The sequence below is a fragment of the Salmo salar genome, chromosome ssa23 (genome assembly GCF_905237065.1).
Source record: "Salmo salar chromosome ssa23, Ssal_v3.1, whole genome shotgun sequence".
Taxonomy (NCBI): domain Eukaryota; kingdom Metazoa; phylum Chordata; class Actinopteri; order Salmoniformes; family Salmonidae; genus Salmo; species Salmo salar.
In genome coordinates this window covers 28,920,274-28,940,357 of record NC_059464.1, presented here as the reverse complement: position 1 = coordinate 28,940,357, position 20,084 = coordinate 28,920,274, and the positions used below count along the sequence as shown (strand labels likewise).

At 41.9% G+C, this 20,084-nt stretch overlaps 1 protein-coding gene across 1 annotated transcript in view; it reads left to right on the top strand.

The window, feature by feature from the left end:
- The first annotated feature begins 1,571 nt into the window (after window positions 1-1,571).
- ephb1 (EPH receptor B1) overlaps window positions 1,572-20,084 on the top strand; it is an 86,559-nt gene continuing 68,046 nt past the window's right edge. The window contains 1 exon segment of the mRNA NM_001140915.1: window positions 1,572-1,749. Coding sequence (NP_001134387.1) covers window positions 1,692-1,749 — 58 coding nt within the window. The 5' untranslated portion in view covers window positions 1,572-1,691.

The following is a 20,084-nucleotide window of genomic DNA, read 5'->3' as shown; positions in this document are numbered from 1 at the left end:
TTAGGCAGACAGTAGTATTAGTGTTTCATTTGTGAGGGCAGCAAGTAATTGTATATTCCATGCAATGAGCAAAAGCATTTAACGTACCTTCCCTGTGGCGCAGTTGGTAGAGCATGGTGTGTGCAATGCCAAAGCTTTGGGTTCGATTCCCACAGGGGGCCAGTACAAAGAAAAAAAATGTATGAAATGTATGCATTCACTACTGTAAGTCGCTCTGGATAAGAGCATCTGCTAAATGACTAAAATGTAAAAAAATATAACATGGGATATAAATGTATACATAAATGCAACACTCTATGCATTTAGACACTATTTATTCTTATTACTCAAATTACTATTACAACGTGAAATGTTCTACATTATTCAAAATACTTATCATATTAATTCAATTTGATTCTAGAAAATAGCAGCAAGTACATTGAAGTGGCACACAATTAATATTCATGCTGGCAACCCACTTTCAAGGTGTTTGTATAGGGAAAGGGAAAGGTATAGAGGACATCAGTGGCAGAAAATAATGATTTGTACTCTTATAGTTGGCTTATGGCCTGTAATTATGGAATACTCATGTTACAAACACAAATGATAATTCAATTACCAAGAAGAAAGTAAAAAACATTCAAATTAACCAGCATTCTTAATGTTCTGTAGTGTGTGACTTATGCACATGCACACACACGCACACACACGCACATACACGCACACAAACATTATTCTCTTCCTCAGGTGAAGAAGGCTAAACGTGATTGATTGGCTGGCGAAGTGGTCTTTTCCCTGTGATCCAACCGCAGGGTCATAAGATCTCATATTATAACTACTTCACTACTACACACATAAATCCAAACCATTTCATGGGCTAACAGTTTTTCGCTTCAATGCAACCCGTTCAAAATTCATATGCAAAGCCATGATGACACAGTAATGGACACAGTTGTTGGAAAAGACTCTTAAATCCGCCATAGTCTCTTGAGAACCTACATTAATCTATGAGCCTACTTAATCAACGAGTTGGTCTATCGTAAAGGAAGGCAGATATACATTGATTTGGTCGCTGTCCTGCATGTGATGGGTTTTATTCTCATCAAATAGAGATATTACAGGTGACAATTCAGTATATCACGATGGGCTGTGGAAATAACTCTCATGACTATGCATAGCCATAAAACATCATGGACTGCTTAGATTTATGGAATTGGGTGAGAAATAAAGGGTAAATGCAAATCACATTATCTACATAGACCATTTATCACTGACCTTAATCTGATTAAAAACACCTATCAGGTGAAACTGTGCATGCAGTACTTTCTCTGGACCACTAGTCGTTGCTCTTTCCCTGCAGTATGAGCGCACAGGGGGCTTTTCAGTAGTTTGAAAATGTTAGTAGGACTCTGAGCGGGTCCTCTGCTGGGATTGGTTTGAGATCCACTATCTTCTTTCCGTGATTGGCCAAGAGGTGTTCAAGGGGTGTGAGAAGTGGTGTGGAGGGGAGGGGGCCCAAGGTCTTTCTCGCATCCGGCTTCACCTATTCCCTTCGTGCCACAAGCCTCCAAGTATTAGGTTTTCATACACTGCGTACAGTACGGTTTGAAATGTGACTCAAAATAAGCACTGGTGGAATACTATTCTGTGGCAGCTGAAGGACTTGTGTTTACACTTTTTGAAAGGGAGAGGAAAGGCAGACCACCTTTGCCATGCCAGTGGATTTGTTTGCGATTTTATGCGTGATTGCTACGGTTTACGCAGTGGAAGGTAAATTATAGGAGTTTCTCTTTTTTAGTTATGATATTGTATTGCTATGTGTGAGCGCGTTTGAACGCAATGTGTTACAAAAACATGGTTATTGTAAGCACGTGGATGTATTATTTTCTAAAGGTATGGAAAGCTATTAGGATCTTAGATGGGATAACTTTGGAGCTGGTTCCGTGGCGCCTCTGATGGATGCAGGGCAGACAGAGGTACCCAGGTTCGAGGGTGGGTTTAACCTACCACTGCCACCAGACGATGGTGGACTTTCACTTTTGGGTCACACGTTCCCTTCAATCATACGACTACGAGATGAACATTGAATCCATTTATTGTTGATATATATTTTATGCGGGGCGGCAGGGTAGTCTAGTGGTTAGAGCGTTGGACTAGTAACCGAACGGTTGCAAGTTCGAATCCCCGAGCTGGCAAGGTACAAATCTGTCTTTCTGCCCCTGAACAGGCACTTAACTCACTCTTCCTAGGCCGTCATTGAAAATAAGAATTTGTTCTTAACTGACTTGCCTAGTTAAAAAAAATGTATCATCTTTAATTGTGTTCAATTAATGACCTGTCATTAAATGCCGCGGGGCAATTAAATGTTAACGCAACTACCAGTAGGCCTAGTACATCAATTATTTACACCAATATTATTTGATATGACATTACCTCCCCGAAATATAGTGGAGATGAGGGACGCGTGCGACAGCCAGTCCCCGGCACCCTGGTGAAGGATATGCAGTCAGTCAGTGCGCCATGGAATATTTCATTCGGGTCATGTTTTAGATTGGTGACAGGCATATAATGATTTGATTTATTTGACAATATCCCCAATATCCCCTTTATTTGACAATATCCCCTAAACCTCCATAAATTATGACTTCACTGAATCACATTCTGATGTGGAGCTGTGCCTGTCAAGAAGTTAGCTGTAGAGAAGGTCGTCCCCTAAATGCATACTGTATTATGAGATACGTTTTCTTCAGGTTTGCGGGGCTTGTTCCTCTCATGTTAACGATTGTCTGGTCTTCAAAAAAAATAAAAAACTTTAATGTGGATTTTGTCTATATGGATGTTTTTGAGTAGGCTACTCGGGAAGAATCCACAGGTCGGGCTGGTCTCACCAGGTTTATTGATATACCTAGACGCTCTCAGTGAAGCATCGTCAGCTGTGGATGTGGTAAATAGCATAGCAAACGCCAACCTGGACTCAGGGGTAGATATAACATAGTAAACTAAATATGGGACACTCCAATTAGTACGATATGTTATTTTTCAGTATAGTATGTATAATTTGTGATGTCCATCATCCGTTAGGAATTACAATTCGTATGATATGTTGCTAATTGCAATTTGAACAATATGTTACGAATTGCAATTTGTACGATATGTTCAGAATTTCCTAAATGTGTACGTTCGGTATTGCAATTTATTGTGGCTAATGTTAGTTAGGTGACTAACGCTAGCTTTAGCTAGGAGGCTAATGTTAGCTGGGCTCGGGTTAGGGCAGGGGTGGGCAATTCCAGTCCTCAAGGGCCTGATTGGTGTCACAGTTTTGCCCCAGCCCCAGCTAACACACCTGACTCCAATAATCACCTAATCATGATATTCAGTTTAGAATGCAATTTGATAAAATCAGCTGTGTTTGCTAGAGATGGAGTTCCCTGGGTTAGGGTTAGGAATTAGGTTAAAGGGTTAAGGTTAGGGTTAGGGGAAGGGTTAGCTAACATGCTAAGTAGTTTCAAAGTAGCTAGAAAGTAGTAAGAAGTTGCGAAGTGGCTAATGAGCTAATATGCTAAAGTTGTCCGTGATGAGATACAAACACATTCGCGTTATACGCTTACCCATCCCCGTGTTATGCGCCTTGACCAACTCAGTGGCCTTATGTTTAGAGTATCCACCCTGAGATTGGAAGGTTGGGAGTTCAATCCCTGGCTGAATTGCACCAAAGTCTGTAAAAATTGGACCCAATGCGTCTCAGCTTGGCACTCCGCATTAATGAGTTTGATTGGTGGTAAGGCCCTGCGATAGACTGGCGTCCTGTTCAGGAGGGTGTACTTGTATATTAAGCTGCCTCACGCTACAGAAACAGGAGATAGGCTCCTGCTCCTATGAGCCATTCTGGCTCGTGCAAGGCTACTTACTTACTTACATCCACCCTAACCAACCACCCTACTTTTGTTTTTGCCTTAAGTAACCTTCTGTCTTATGTAACCATACCAAATGCAACGTATCATACTAGTATGATTTGACCAAGATTACATTTTCTATGTTACGCCTAGACTATGAGACCGGGCTGCCAACATGCATCAGTGGTGCACCCAATGACAGTCCATTGGGCACAAATCGAATGCCCTTGTCTCGGGTTTTCTAAGGTTTCTTATAGATCAATGCACTGATATACACCATGGTTAGAAAAAAACCCTGTATCAAATATTTCATCTTTGATTTGATACAATATTTCACTGCAGGTTTTTGGAAAGGCTAAAAGAGTGAACTATCTAACCTGTACTCAGTATGTGGACTAGGGTTGACTGGTCATATAGTGAGGCCCCTTACCATTTGCCTGGCCATGACAATAACCTGACTAATCCTTGGGCCGGACCCAATAGAGGACTGCTTAGTTCACCTATTAGTGGCCAGGCCCCATGAATGAGTTGACCAATGTTTAGGCAGTCATTGTCATTAAATATCCACAGCTTGCTTTGACAATCTATCCATAAACAATGCCTATCAGTGAATCAGTGAATTGCCCTGGCATTGTAAATGAGCTGGCCCAAGCTTTATTTGGCCTTGTCGAGCATTGGGTATGGTGTGGCCAATCAGGCCAATCCTTCAGAAGGACTTCCTCTAACCCATCCTCTCTGTGTCCTAATTAAAACTGGTGCCTGTTGCAGGCAAATTGCTGCCTAATGAACTGGTTGATTAAGTAATTAAACAAGCCTCTGTTTATGGGAAACAACTTTATAGTGATGATTGGTCCAGAGCATAACTCTCACAACCTTACAACAGTGACGGTCTCACAGGCAGTCGGTGTGCTGCTCTCTGCTTCACTTCATTCTCTCCCTACCATACCATTGGATCTTCAATTCTCTTCTCCCTCTCTTCGTCTGTCCTTTTATTCTCCACAGTTAATTGTGTGAATATTTCAACATGTCTTCTGAATTCAGATGACACCAAAAACCCAAACAATCAAGTGCTCTGATCTAATCCGCAATGTGTTTTAATGAGTCTTTTCCTTGTCGTCTTTCTTCATTCCTCTTTTCATCTTTTTCTCTCCTCATCCTCCCTCCTTTTCCCTTTCACTGCATCTGCATATTTCTCTCACTAACTGTCCGTTTGTATTCTATTCATTTCCCCCTTTTCTCTCATATTCCCGCTATCACCCTGTGTTTTAATGAGCTTGCATGTAAGACATTAATTATTACCTAGCCTTCAATAAATTGACAATATCCCCTAGCTTGTTAATTCTGCCTCTACTTAAAACCATAACTTCCAGGCCTAGCCTTATCTTGACTCCCTCTGAAAAACTCTAACCCTGGCCCCAATCCTGTTGGAAAAGGGACAGAGAGGAGAGAATGAAAGAGGGAGAGAGATGGTGAGTTAGTGAGGGATGTGGATTGTGTAAGTTACTGAGTGAGTGTCATTGGCTGTGGTGGCGGTGCTGGGGTGGCATTGGGGGCCCCTCCCTTCCTCCCTGACACAGGCTAATGAGAGAGGCCCCTGAGCCTGGTTGGCTTTGGAAAGGGGGGCTTAGCATAAGGGTAATAAGGGTACAGGGGCCTTATGTCCGTACAAAGAATCATTGTTATGTCTGCGTGGACCTGCTCCAGGGCCTGTTTCCTCTCTCTCTCTCTCTCTCTCTCTCTCTCTCTCTCTCTCTCTCTCTCTCTCTCTCTCTCTCTCTCTCTCTCTCTCTCTCTCTCTCTCTCTCTCTCTCTCTGTGTGTGTCATTCATTCATCCATTCTCCTGGTAATTAAAGTCTTCAGTAGCGGCAGCAGCAGCTCCCGGTGAAGGCGAACAGAGCTCTCTGTGTGCCTCACAGCCCCCCGGCTAAAAGACTAATTGGTTTTTGTTTTGATATTGTGTTTGAAGTTTGAATGTCTGTGATTACGGACTTTGCTTTGTGTTTTTTAAACATTCTATTATTACATTGAATAGTAGTCAATATACATGTTTACAAAGGGACAACAGAGGAGAGTGTTAGACCAAGGGAGGAGGAAGAAGAGGCAGGAGCGAATTAGGTAGGTAGGGTAGGTAAGCGTTGTAGGGCTTAAGTCTCTCTCTCTCTCTCTCTCCCCTCTTAGTGTAGGAATGTGGAAGGTGATAGAGTGAGGAAGTTGTTAATGACCTTGCCACCCTCCTCCCTCTCTCCCCTCTTAGTCGCTGCAGTTGATGCTGACGTAAACTGAAAAAAAGCATTTTCAGGTAATTAAGTATTGATTTTTAAGAAGCAGGAGTACTGAAAAAAGAATGCAACAGCCTTCTTCTTCTCTGCCCTCCTTTCCTCCTCGATACTGGAGTGAGCAGCAGAGTTAGACTGGCTGTCAATCTTGGCTGCAGGGCCAGCCTAGTGGGGAAGAGAAAGGGTTCAGCAACTAGTGATGCAAAGTCTGGTGTAGACCAAGGACCCCCACCCCCAAACATCTTCCCGTGGCTATGTATGGAATCACTCAATATTTTTTTTTTAAAGTGTTCCCATCTGGGTGAGAGTCTATCCAGTTGCTAGTGCAGTGGAGGGCCAATCTGTACTTCTGTCTTTCCTATTTGTATTCAGATGTCTAGTAATGTAGATGAACATGAATTAAATTATGTGTCATTACTGTTTTAGTGGACAATGCTGATCATGTGATTTTCAGCCTGCTTGTCTTGTAAGGATAGAGACGGACTCCCTGTGGGTGTGAACATGGACTCACTTTGCCACCCAGTTCTTTCCCTCATGATTCACAGCCTCGTTATTTTAATATGTGCATCAAAATTGCAGCCCTTATTTCCTTTTTAAACCCAGGAAACAATGCCATAAAGCTGTTACGTACCTCGTGAATCTTCCTGAGTGGCCATTTTATATCCCTATTAGAGCCTTAAATGCTTTGTTTTGGGTTTATGACCTCAGGAGTGTACTTATTTTGACTTCAGAGAGAGTGAGAGATAGAGGGAGAAGAAGAAGGAGAGAGAGGAATTATAGCTGTCATAATTCTGGCACTATTGTTTTTGTCTCTTATTAGTCTGTGTATGGGACAACACAGGAGAAGAAAGACATCTGAACATTACAAATTTGAATTAACAGCCCAATCTTTGATGTATTTCTTATCCTATTGCAAATCTACAGGGCAATAGGGTGATTTGACTGTTTTGGGTACATGGTGATCAATAAGCTATAGAGGAGATATTGGGGTGCCAATTACCTTGTTGTTAGGGTTGATTTAACAACATCAGGATAACATTAAATTCCCTCAAGGATAGATATCACATCCACGTTTAAAATGGATTGATGTGCAGACACCCTTTTTATTTTTTTATTTCACCTTTATTCCACCAGGTAGGCCAGTTGAGAACAAGTTCTCATTTACAACTGCAATCTGGCCAAGATAAAGCAAAGCAGTGCGACAAAAACAACACAGAGTTACACATAAACAAACGTACAGTCAATAACACAATATAAAAATCTATGTACAGTGTGTGCAAATGTAGAAGAGTAGGGAGGTAAGGCAATAAATAGGCCACAGAGGAAAATAATTACAATATAGCATTAAGACTGGAGTGATAGATGTGTAGATGATGATGTGCAAGTAGAGATACTGGGGTGCAAAAGAGCAAGAGGATAAATAACAATATGGGGATGAGGTAGTTGGCTGTGCTATTTAGAGATTGGCTGTGTACAGGTACAGTGATCGGTAAGTTGCTCTGACAGCTGATGCTTAAAGTTAGAGAGGGAGATATAAGACTCCAGCTTCAGTGATTTTTGCAATTCGTTCCAGTCATTGGCAGCAGAGAACTGGAAGGAAAGGTGGCCAAAGGAAGTGTTGGCTTTGGGGATGACCAGTGAAATATACCTGCTGGAGCGTGCGGTACGGGTGGGTGTTGCTATGGTGACCAGTGAGCTGAGATAAGGCAGGGCTTTACCTAGCAAAGACTTATAGATGACCTGGAGGCAGTGGGTTTGGCGACGAATATGTAGTGAGGACCAGCCAACGAGAGCATACAGGTCGCAGTGGTGGATATTATATGGGGCAGAAATCGGTTGAAGAGCATGCATTTAGTTTTACTAGCATTTAAAAGCAGTTGGAGGCCACGGGAGGGGTGTTGTATGGCAGTGAAACTCGTTTGGAGGTTTATTAACATAGTGTCCAAAGAAGGGCCAGATGTATACAGAATGGTGTCGTCTGCGTAGAGGTGGATCAGATAATCACCAGCAGCAAGAGTGACATCATTGATATATACAGAGAAAAGAGTCGGCCCGAGAATTGAACCCAAAAGCAACCCCATAGAGACTGCCAGAGGTCCGGACAACAGGCCCTCCGATTTGACACACTGAACTCTATCTGAGAAGTAGTTGGTGAACCAGGCGAGGCAGTCATTTGAGAAGCCAAGGCTATTGAGTCTGCCGATAAGAATGCAGTGATTGACAGAGTCGAAAGCCTTGGCTGGGCCGATGAAGACGGCTGCACAGTACTGTCTTTTATCGATGGCGGTTATGATATTGTTTAGGATCTTGAGCGTGGCTGAGGTGCACCCATGACCAGCTCGGAAACCAGATTGCATAGTGGAGAAGGTACGGTGGGATTTGAAATGGTCGGTGATCTGTTTGTTAACAAAGATTTTTAGAAATGCAGGGCAGGATGGATATAGGTATATAACAGTTTGGGTCTAGAGTGTCTCCCCCTTTGAAGAGGGGGATGACTGCAGCAACTTTCCAATCTTTGGGGATCTCAGGCGATACGAAAGAGAGGTTGAACAGGCTAGTAATAGGGTTGCAACAATTTTGGCTGATCATTTTACAGAGGGCCCAGATTGTCTAGCCCAGCTGATTTGTAGGGTCCAGATTTTGCAGCTCTTTCAGAACATCAGCTGTCGGGGGGGGAGTAGCGTTCCTAACCTGAGTATATTGGGTTCTGACTTCCCTGAAAAGTTGCATATCGCGGGGGATATTCAATGCTAATGCAGAACGCCACAGGATGTTTTTGTGCTTGTCAAGGGCAGTCAGGTCTGGGGTGAACCAAGGGCTATATCTGTTATTAGTTCTACATTTTTTTTGAATGTGGCATGCTTATTTAAGATGGTGAGGAAAGCACTTTTTAAAGAGCAACCAGGCATCCTCTACTGATGGGATGAGGTCAATATCCTTCCAGGATACCCGGGCCAGGTCGATTAGAAAGGCCTGCTCGCTGAAGTGTTTTAGGGAGCGTTTGACAGTGATGAGGGGTGGTCGTTTGACCACAGACCCATTAAGCATGCAGGCAATGAGGCAGTGATCGCTGAGATCCTGGTTGAAGACAGCAGAGGTGTATTTAGAGGGCAAGTTGGTCAGGATGATATCTATGAGGGTGCCCATGGTGACGGATTTAGTGTTGTACCTGGTAGGTTCCTTGATAATTTGTGTGAGATTGTGGGTATCTAGTTTAGATTGTAGGACGGCTAGGGTGTTAAGCATGTCCCAGTTTAGGTCACCTAACAGTACGAACTCTGAAGATAGATGGGGGGGGCAATCAATTCACATATGGTGTCCAGGGCACAACTGGGGGCTGAAGGGGGTCTGTAACAAGCAGCAACGGTGAGAGATTTGTTTCTGGAAAGGTGGATTTTTAAAAGTAGAAGCTTGAATTGTTTGGGCACAGACCTGGATAGTATGACAGAACTCTGCAGGTTATCTCTGTAGTAGATTGCAACTCCACCCCCTTTGGCAGTTCTATCTTGTCAGAAAATGTTATAGTTAGGGATGGAAATTTCAGATTTTTTGGTGGCATTCCTAAGCCAGGATTCAGACACGGCTAGGACATCAGGGTTGGCGGAGTGTGCTAAAGCAGTGAATAAAACAAACTTAGGGAGGAGTCTTCTAATGTTAACATTAGAGGTCGACCGATTATGATTTTTCGATACCGATACCGATTATTGGAGGAACAAAAAATGCCGATACCGATTAATCGGCCGGTTTTTATTTATTTGTAATAATGACAGTTACAACAATACTGAATGAACACTTATTTGAACTTAATATAATACATAAATAAAATCAATTTAGCCTCAAATAAGTAATGAAACATGTTCAATTTGGTTTAAATAATGCAAAAACAAAGTGTTGGAGAAGAAAGTAAAAGTGCAATATGTGCCATGTAAGAAAGCTAACGTTTAAGTGCCTTGCTCAGAACATGAGAACATATGAAAGCTGGTGGTTCCTTTTAACATGAGTCTTCAATATTCCCAGGTAAGAAGTTTTAGGTTGTAGTTATTATAGGAATTATAGGACTATTTCTCTCTATACGATTTGTATTTCATATATCTTTGACTATTGGATGTACTTATAGGCACTTTAGTATTGCCAATGTAACAGTATAGCTTCTGTCCCTCTCCTCGCTCCTGCTCGAACCAGGAACACATCGACAACAGCCACCCTCGAAGCAGCGTTACCCATGCAGAGCAAGGGGAACAACTATTCCAAGTCTCAGAGCGAATGACGTTTAAACGCTATTAGCGCGCACCCCGCTAACTAGCTAGCCATTTCACATCGGTTACACTAGCCTAATCTTGGGAGTTGATAGGCTTGAAGTCATAAACAGCGCAATGCTTGAAGCATTGCGAAGAGCTGCTGACAAAACACAGGAAAGTGCTGTTTGAATGAATGCTTACGAGCCTGCTGGTGCCTACCATCGCTCAGTCAGACTGCTCTATCAAATCATAGACTTAATTATAATATAATAAACACACAGAAATATGAGCCTTAGGTCATTAATATGGTCGAATCTGGAAACTATCATCTCGAAAACAAAAGTTTTTTCTTTCAGTGAAATACGGAACCGTTCCGTATTTTATCTAACGGGTGGCATCCCTAAGTCTAAATATTCCTGTAACATTGCACAACCTTCAATGTTATGTCATAATTCCGTAAAATTCTGGCAAATTAGTTCGCAACAAGCCAGGTGGCCCAAACTGTTGCATATAGCCTGACTCTGCGTGCAATGAACGCAAGAGAAGTGAAACAATTTCACCTGGTTAATATTGCCTGCTAACCTGGATTTCTTTTAGCAAAATATGCAGGTTTAAAAATATATACTTGTATATTGATTTTAAGAAAGACATTGATGTTTATGGTTAGGTACACGTTGGAGCAATGACAGTCCTTTTTTGCGAATGCGCACCGCATCGATTATATGCAACGCAGGACAGGCTAGATAAACTAGTAATATCATCAACCATGTGTAGTTAACTAGGGATTGTGATTGATTGATTGTTTTTTATAAGATAAGTTTAATGCTAGCTAGCAACTTACCTTGGCTTCTTACTGCATTCGCATAACAGGCAGGCTCCTCGTGGAGTGCAATGTAAAGCAGGTAGTTAGAGCGTTGGACTAGTTAACCGTAAGGTTGCAAGATTGAATCCCCGAGCTGACAAGGTAAAAATCTGTTGTTCTGCCCCTGAACAAGGCAGTTAATCCACCGTTCCTAGGCCGTCATTGAAAATAAGAATGTGTTCTTAACCTCTCTAGGGTCGGCGGGACGAAATCGTCCCACCTACTCAACAGCCAGTTGAATCCCGTGGCGTGTTATTCAAATACCTTAGAAATGCTATTACTTCAATTTCTCAAACATGACTATTTTACACCATTTTAAAGACAAGACTCTCGTTAATCTAACCACACTGTCCGATTTCAAAAAGGCTTTACAACGAAAGCAAAACATTAGATTATGTCAACAGAGTACTCAGCCAGAAATAATCAGACACCCATTTTTCAAGCTAGCATATAATGTCACATAAACCCAAACCACAGCTAAATGCAGCACTAACCTTTGATGATCTTCATCAGATGACAACCCTAGGACATTATGTTATACAATACTTGCATGTTTTGTTCAATCAAGTTCATATTTATATCAAAAACCAGCTTTTTACATTAGCATGTGACGTTCAGAACTAGCATACCCCCCGCAAACTTCCGGTGAATTTACTAAATTACTCACGATAAACGTTCACAAAAAACATAACAATTATTTTAAGAATTATAGATACAGAACTCCTCTATGCACTCGATATGTCCGATTTTAAAATAGCTTTTCGGTGAAAGCACATTTTGCAATATTCTCAGTAGATAGCCCGGCATCACAGGGCTAGCTATTTAGACACCCACCAAGTTTAGCACTCACCAAAATCAGATTTACTATAAGAAAAATGTTATTACCTTTGCTGTCTTCGTCAGAATGCACTCCCAGGACTTCTACTTCAATAACAAATGTTGGTTTGGTTCAAAATAATCCATAGTTATGTTCAAATATCCTCTGTTTTGTTCGTGCGTTCAAGACACTATCCGAATGGTAAAGAAGGGTGACGCGCACGACGCATTTCGTGACAAAAAAATTCGAAATATTCCATTACCGTACTTCGAAGCAAGTCAACCGCTGTTTAAAATCAATTTTTATGCCATTTTTCTCGTAAAAAGCGATAATATTCCGACCGGGAATCTGTGTTTAGGTTCAAAGACGAAAGAAAATAAAAACATGGGGTCGACTCGTGCACGCGCCTCAGCCCATTGTCCTCTGAACGAGCACTTGCCAAAAGCGCTAATGTGTTTCAGCCTGGGGCTGGAATTACATCATTCAGCTTTTTCCCGCCTTCTGAGAGCCTATGGGAGCCGTAGGAAGTGTCACGTTACAGCAAAGATCCTCAGTCTTCAATAAACAGAGTCAAGAAGCTCAAGGAATGGTCAGAGAGGACCCTTCCTGTACAGAATCTTCTCAGGTTTTTGCCTGCCATATGAGTTCTGTTATACTCACAGACACCATTCAAACAGTTTTAGAAACGTTAGGGTGTTTTCTATCCAAATCAAACAATTATATGCATATTCTAGTTACTGGGCAGGAGTAGTAACCAGATTAAATTGGGTACGTTTTTTATCCGGCCGTGCAAATACTGCCCCCTATCCCCAACAGGTTAACTGACTTGCCTAGTTAAATAAAGGTGTAAAAAAAAAGAATAAAAAAAATGGCAAATCGGTGTCCAAAAATACGATTACCGATTGTTATGAAAACGTGAAATCGGCCCTAATTAATCGGCCATTCCGATTAATCGGTCGACCTCTAGTTAACATGCATGAAACCAAGGCTTTTACGGTTACAGAAGTCAACAACTGAGAGCTCCTGGGGAGTAGGAGTGGTGCTGGGGGCTGCAGCGCCTGGGTTAGCCTCTACATCACCAGAGGATCAGAGGAGGAGTACGATAAGGGTATGGCTAAAGGCTGTAAGAACTGGTCTTCTAGTGTCATTCGGAACAGAGAGTAAAAGGAGCAGATTTCTGGGCGCGGAAGAATAGATTCAAGGCATAATGTACAGAAAAGGGTATGGTACGATGTGAGTACAGTGGAACAGTAAATAGTAAACCTAGGTATTGAGTGACGATGAGAGAGGTTTTGTCTCTAGAGGCACCAGTTAAACCAGGTGAGATCACCGCATGTATGGGGGATGGAACAAAATAGCTATCTAAGGCATATTGGGCAGGGCTAGGGGCTCTACAGTGAAATAAGACAACCACTAACCAAAACAGCAATAAACAAGGCATATTGACATTAGGGAGAGGCATGTGTAGCCGAGTGATCATATGGTCCACAGAGTAACAATAGATGAGTCAGGGAGCCAATTCAGTAGTCGCTACTACGCTAGGCTAGCTGTAGACACGGAGATTCAGACAGCTAGCGGACCAGGGATAGCAGATGGGCCTCCGGTGACGTAGCTAGTTAGCTGGCTAGCTTCTGATGGGGGTTCCGGTTCTAAAGTATAAAGATAGCAGATCCGAACCACATTGGGTGAGGCGGGTTGCAGGAGAGTATTTTTAGTCCGTAGATGGAAAGTGAGATTAAAATATATATACAAAATATATACGAAGAAAACAATAAATACACGGGACAGGACGGGACAAGACAAAAAAACACGTCCGACTGCTACGCCATCTTGGATCCCTGCCTCTCAACATGCAACATTACTCGTGTTTAATACATGTTTGTTATAGTCCTATCATTCCTCATTTAACTGACAGCTGACCTCACCAAGGGCACTGCTTCCTGCTTATAATTATGTGTGACATTAGTTCTTATTCATGACGAGAGTTCATCACTCATTTACTCTATCTCTTCAACATCCACATCATGATGTGGTTGAAAAACATGGTTAGAAGAATTGAGCTGTCTTGATTTCACACCTAGGGCTGTGACGGTCATGGAATTTTGGATGACGGTTATTTGTTAGTCAAATGACCACGGTTACCATAATATTGTTGAAATAGCAACAACAACAAAAAATTGATATAAAATTAATGTGCACATTTTCTCCTCTCCTCCGCTCCTAACTGTCACAGATTGTGTCCTGTTTTTGGTAGGCCATTGCAGTAGGTGCATGTACAGTATTTCATGATACTGGAACAAGGAGCAACAAAGTTTCATCACGTTGTAAAAGTCCATGTTACCACAGAAACGGACTCAACCACGTCAGCTGCAGCCATCTTCAGTCAGCTGTTTGTTCCACAACACAAAATTCGAATACTGGCTAGTTTTGCCTCATCTCGTCTCTCCTTATATCGGCTGTTAGATGTGAATCAGTCTTACTTTTACTTGACTGCTTTTGGGTAAGGTTTGCCGACTCATAAAAAACATTTTAAAAAAACTGTTATGACTGTATTTTATTTTCATGATGGTCTTCATCCCTATTGGTCGGTTACGCGATTATACAATTACCGTGCCAGCCCAATATCACACCCAATATCACACACCAGTTAGTGTGTGGAGTTATAGACTGAAGCCTACTTTCTTTCGATGACTTATTTTTGTCAGTGTACTCATTGCTCTGTTGCAGTTGACTGCAATACAAAAATAAAGACCATCCAGAAGATGATGAAGTCCCTTTGCTGATGTTTTTCTGCACCGAAAAATAGAAAACACCAGTAGAGACAAAAGCGATCTGAAGAGCTGAACCACCCAACCTCCCTCTGCAATTTGCATAGCGAACATGATTTGATGGCTTTGATTTCAAAATAGATGATTGCGTTTGAAGAACAAAAGGCAAATGGGCATTTTAAAGAAAGGGTTCTTTGTTTCTAGCATAAGGCAACTTCAGTACTCTTTTTCTTTTTGGTCTTTTAATAGACTTATTAATGTGCTGGGTAAGCAGTGCTAGCCAACTGTCACCAGCATGCTACACAGAAAGCATGATGTGGGCTCCTTTAGAACATTTTAAACGTGGCATTTATGACAGAATACTAATGTATTACATTTTATGAAAAAGTTGATTTATGCTTCATTTCACACCGTATTTTGAAACATAATAGCTCTCCCACAGAGTCAGAGACAAAGACAAACGTTGATTTTTATGAATGTCAAATGCACCATCAGAACTCAACGGCCTTTTCACAAGCACTGTGTGAGTTGGTTGAGAAAATGGGCCTCAGATTTGCCCATGTACTTTGAGGTCTGTATAAGGTCTGGGCCCTCTCCCTTGCAGCAGGGAGGGACATCACTCCTCCTAGGTTCCTGCCTCATCTGTTCCTTGTCCACTGATACAAGAGCATTAGTTGACATAATGGGGAATTATTATTGGAAGAGCAGATACACTATTTAAGAGCAGGCAGTGTGCCAGCCACCTAAGGAGTCTCTCTCTGGGCATATGGCTCCATAAGCAGACATGATGGATGTTTCAGGAGGATTATCCCACCAGGGAAGACAGATAGTGAAAGGCAACTAAAGAGAGAGGGAGGACTGTGAAAAGCGTGAAAGCATGGAAAATGACATACTCAAGAGTGTACGCCCATCTGAGGTAATGGAGGTTTTTAGAATAGCAAAGTTGCACTGGCTGTGAGTGTGTGTGTCAGAAAGTGTTGGCTGATCCAATTAATGATAATGACCTTTCCATATCTGTTTATGCAGGGGCATGACAGTATGATGGATGGATGGATGGATAGATGGATGAATTAATACAAATGAGTGCTAAAATAGCTTCCTCCTTAAGGAGAAAAATAAAGCCCTCTTTAGCCCACCAATCTAAACATGTCATACATTCTTAGAAATAAGGGTTCCAAAAGGGTTCCTTGGCTGTCCCCATAGGATATATCTTTTTGGTTCCAGGTAGAATCCTTTTTGGTTCCAGGTAGAACCATTTTGAGTTCCTTGTAGAACCCTCTGTGGGAAGGGTTCTACATGGAACCCAAAATGGTTCTACTTGGAAGCAAAAGGGTTCAACCTGAAACCAAAAATGGTTCTCATATGGGGACAGACAAAGTGTGTCACATGACCATGTGATTTTAGTCACTGCTAGAGGTGGTTGAGCGGTTGGACCACAGTCTGTAACTATGTTTATGTGTGGTAGTGGTGGTGAATGTTACAGTGCTTAGACTGTACAATCATACTTAGAGGGGATCAGTCACTTTTAAGTGGGATATGATATGGACTGGACATGTGTTTTTGAAATTAAGCATATGGTCCTGACAGGTAGATTTATTGATATGGACGGGGGCACATTGTTCAGGAGAGTAGCCTAAGCCTACTGGTAATTGAAACCATGTGTAGCCCTACACTCTAACCCAGCATTAACAACCATACAGCTACCCTAATCCAACCCAGGGCTATAACGTTACAGGAACACTACTAACACCAACTCTGGTGAATAACCTTTCTTAGAACGCAGGCGGAGGAAAGTCAAGTAAAAGAGAACAGGAAGGAGAGAGAGCTTGATTAAAAGAGGATGAGGTGCTAAGAGGGTGCAGTCTCACTCTTTTTTGCAACACCTGTCTCTGTGGCAAGAATTGGTATTTTAGAAATGGCTATTACATTGCTCATTAGCTGTGGTGGATTTGTTGCTTATTCTGACATGCAGCCACTTTTCAGCCCCTAAGTTTGTTATCTTGCTTATTATAAAATGTTCCACAGTGCGTCCATGGATATGGACGAGGGTGAAAAGCATTGACTCTGGAACTTTACTTTCTTGTGAGGCTGTGATCAGGGATGACAATCATACATCATTCTCTGCTCTTCTTATACTCTGAGTCAGAGAGAGTGAGTTCTCTGTGACAGGACACATCACCTGACAACTGACGGACACAACTCAACTTTAGAAGCGTTCACACTGAACCTTAGCCCAGGGGTAAGAGCCTCGTTAGCGCTGGGCTAAGGGAGATTTTAGGCCAGGGTGTCACGTCCTGACCAGTGAAAAGGGTCATTTGCCATAGTAGAATGGTCAGGGCGTGGCAGGGGGGTTGTTTTGTGTATTTTGGGGGTTTTTGGTTCAAGGAGAATTTGTTCTAGTTTTCATTTTCTATGCTTCGTTTTCCAGGTTTGGCCGAGTATGGTTTCCAATCGGAGGCAGGTGTCTTTCGTTGTCTCTGACTGGAAGTCATACTTAGGCAGCCTGTTTTCCTTTGGGTTTTGTGGGTGGTTGTTTTCCGTATAGTCTGGGTATCTTACGGAACTGTTGGTCGTTATTATTTTGCTGTTTAAGTGTTCTCATAAAATAAATTAAGTATGAGCACTCTACACGCTACGCCTTGGTCTGTTCACTACGACGCTTGTGACACAGGGCTAAGCGAGTGTTCACACTTGCACATTCTAAAGTGGGCTAGCACCAACCTTATCCCAGGGCTAACTGGCCCTCCTCCAGAGCATGGTTATCACTGACTTTTCGAGGCTAGCCCCAGAAACATAGTGCCAAAATAACCCGTGTGAAATGGGGTCAAGAACAACGCATCAAATTTTCACTGTCCATTCACAAAAGCTGCACTTTCACCTAATTTGCATTTGCTTGTGATGTGTCTGTGATGCATTCTGCACACTATATTATTAAGTACATTCATACAATTTCATTCTCCCAACTGAGGACAAAAACTTGACAAAAAAACATTGGTTGCTATGGCTAACAAAAACAGTTGCTATGCAGGCTATCTAGTGTCTTCTCACTTAGTTAACCAACTGAAGCCAAATCCTCTACAGCTGGAAGGGCAGCAAACGCTCCATTTTCATCAGTTTTCATAGCTTTTCTATAGAAATTGATTTGGATATAGCTATCCATGATAATAATATTGTTGCATATTTTGCCTGGATCAGAAATGTTTTGCTGTACAGGGCCGATATCGCATGTCAAAGTGAAACATTGTTTCCGAGGTCAGACAGGCAGACAGCAAAGTTTATACAAACCATCACTGTTGGAAATCAAATGCTAGGCTAGAAGCAAGAGGAAATCAAATGCTAGGCTAGAAGCAAGAGGAAATCAAATGCTAGGCTAGAAGCAGGAGGATATCAAATGCTAGGCTAGAAGCAAGAGGAAATCAAATGCTAAGCTAGAAGCAAGAGGAAATCAAATGCTAGGCTAGAAGCAAGAGGAAATCAAATGCTAGGCTAGAAGCAAGAGGAAATCAAATGCTAGGCTAGAAGCAGGAGGAAATCAAATGCTAGGCTAGAAGCAAGAGGAAATCAAATGCTAGGCTAGAAGCAAGAGGAAATCAAATGCTAGGCTAGGAGCAGGAGGAAATCAAATGCTAGGCTAGAAGCAAGAGGAAATCAAATGCTAGGCTAGAAGCAAGAGGAAATCAAATGCTAGGCTAGAAGCAAGAGGAAATCAAATGCTAGGCTAGAAGCAGGAGGAAATCAAATGCTAGGCTAGAAGCAGGAGGAAATCAAATGCTAGGCTAGAAGCAGGAGGAAATCAAATGCTAGGCTAGAAGCAAGAGGAAATCAAATGCTAGGCTAGAAGCAAGAGGAAATCAAATGCTAGGCTAGAAGCAGGAGGAAATCAAATGCTAGGCTAGAAGCAAGAAGAAATCAAATGCTAGGCTAGAAGCAGGAGGAAATCAAATGCTAGGCTAGAAGCAGGAGGAAATCAAATGCTAGGCTAGAAGCAGGAGGAAATCAAATGCTAGGCTAGAAGCAGATGGAAATAATGGGTTAATAAATGCCTTATTGCTTATTACATTGGTCACGTGGCAGAGATAGAATTTTGGTCGCATGTGTGTTTGCCCATTAGCCCAGAGTTTTGAAATACAACTTTGAAGCCTTAGCCCAGGTCTAAAGCTTATCCCAGGGTCAACAAATTCTTGTGTGAACACATGATAAGCTAGCCCAGGGCTAGGAATAAGACACATTTGACCTCAAACGAGGACCAGGTTTCTTCTCCCCTACCAGGATGTGATTGACAGACAAATGTAACTGTCTTTAAAGTCTTTAACAAGCACGTAAAACCAATGGTGACTTTGTATAAAACCTTTTCCATGACTACTGTTGAGCAAATGTTTTGACTGTCTTCAACCTCATTGTCAAAAGTCTATTAATTAATCCTTCTTATCTCGTTTTACACGTTTTCAACATTTATTGAGTGATAAATAATCAGTTTATTAAGAAAAACTAAAAAGTTATAAAAATATCCATCAATATGTTGTAAACAACAACGAAAGAAGCAAGAAGTGAGCTGCTATAATTTTTACTAGAATAGCCTGTAGCAGAAGACGAGCAAAATAACTTGTTTACACAGGACCCAAAAATCTATCACATTTTCTGCTGGCAGACCAGAGACAAGAGCAGTAGGAAACCCAACACGGATTTCATCTCACCACAGCAACATCTCTTCAATCTTGTTAAAAAAAACAATTAACCCCCCCCCCTCCCCCCCAAACACACACACATGTGTTGGTTTGTGTATGAGATACAGTATAAATGTGTTTGCATTTGCAATTGTGATTGCAGTTTGTTTGGGGTATGTATATAATATGTTTGTACTTTTGGGCAATCTGTTTGTGTGCTTTTTCTGTAGGGATGTATGTATCTGTAAATCTATGACTATGTTGTGGAGCTCAGTCAGTGACAGTGGCTCTGTTGTCTCTGGGAAGAGCTCATTCAGGTTTAAATCACTGGACAGGCGCGTCTTTGGCACAATGCCGAACCTTTCTGATTTACACAGATGTGAGGGGATAGGCCCTACAATCAGAAAGCCATTCACAAAATCTATGGCAACAAGAGTCTTGCTTTCAGTCACCAGCGACAAACATTTTTACCCACTGTCATTTTTCCCCCTAACTCAGACAGCACACACACACCGATACACACACACACACACCGATACACACACACACACACACACACACACACACACACACACACACACACACA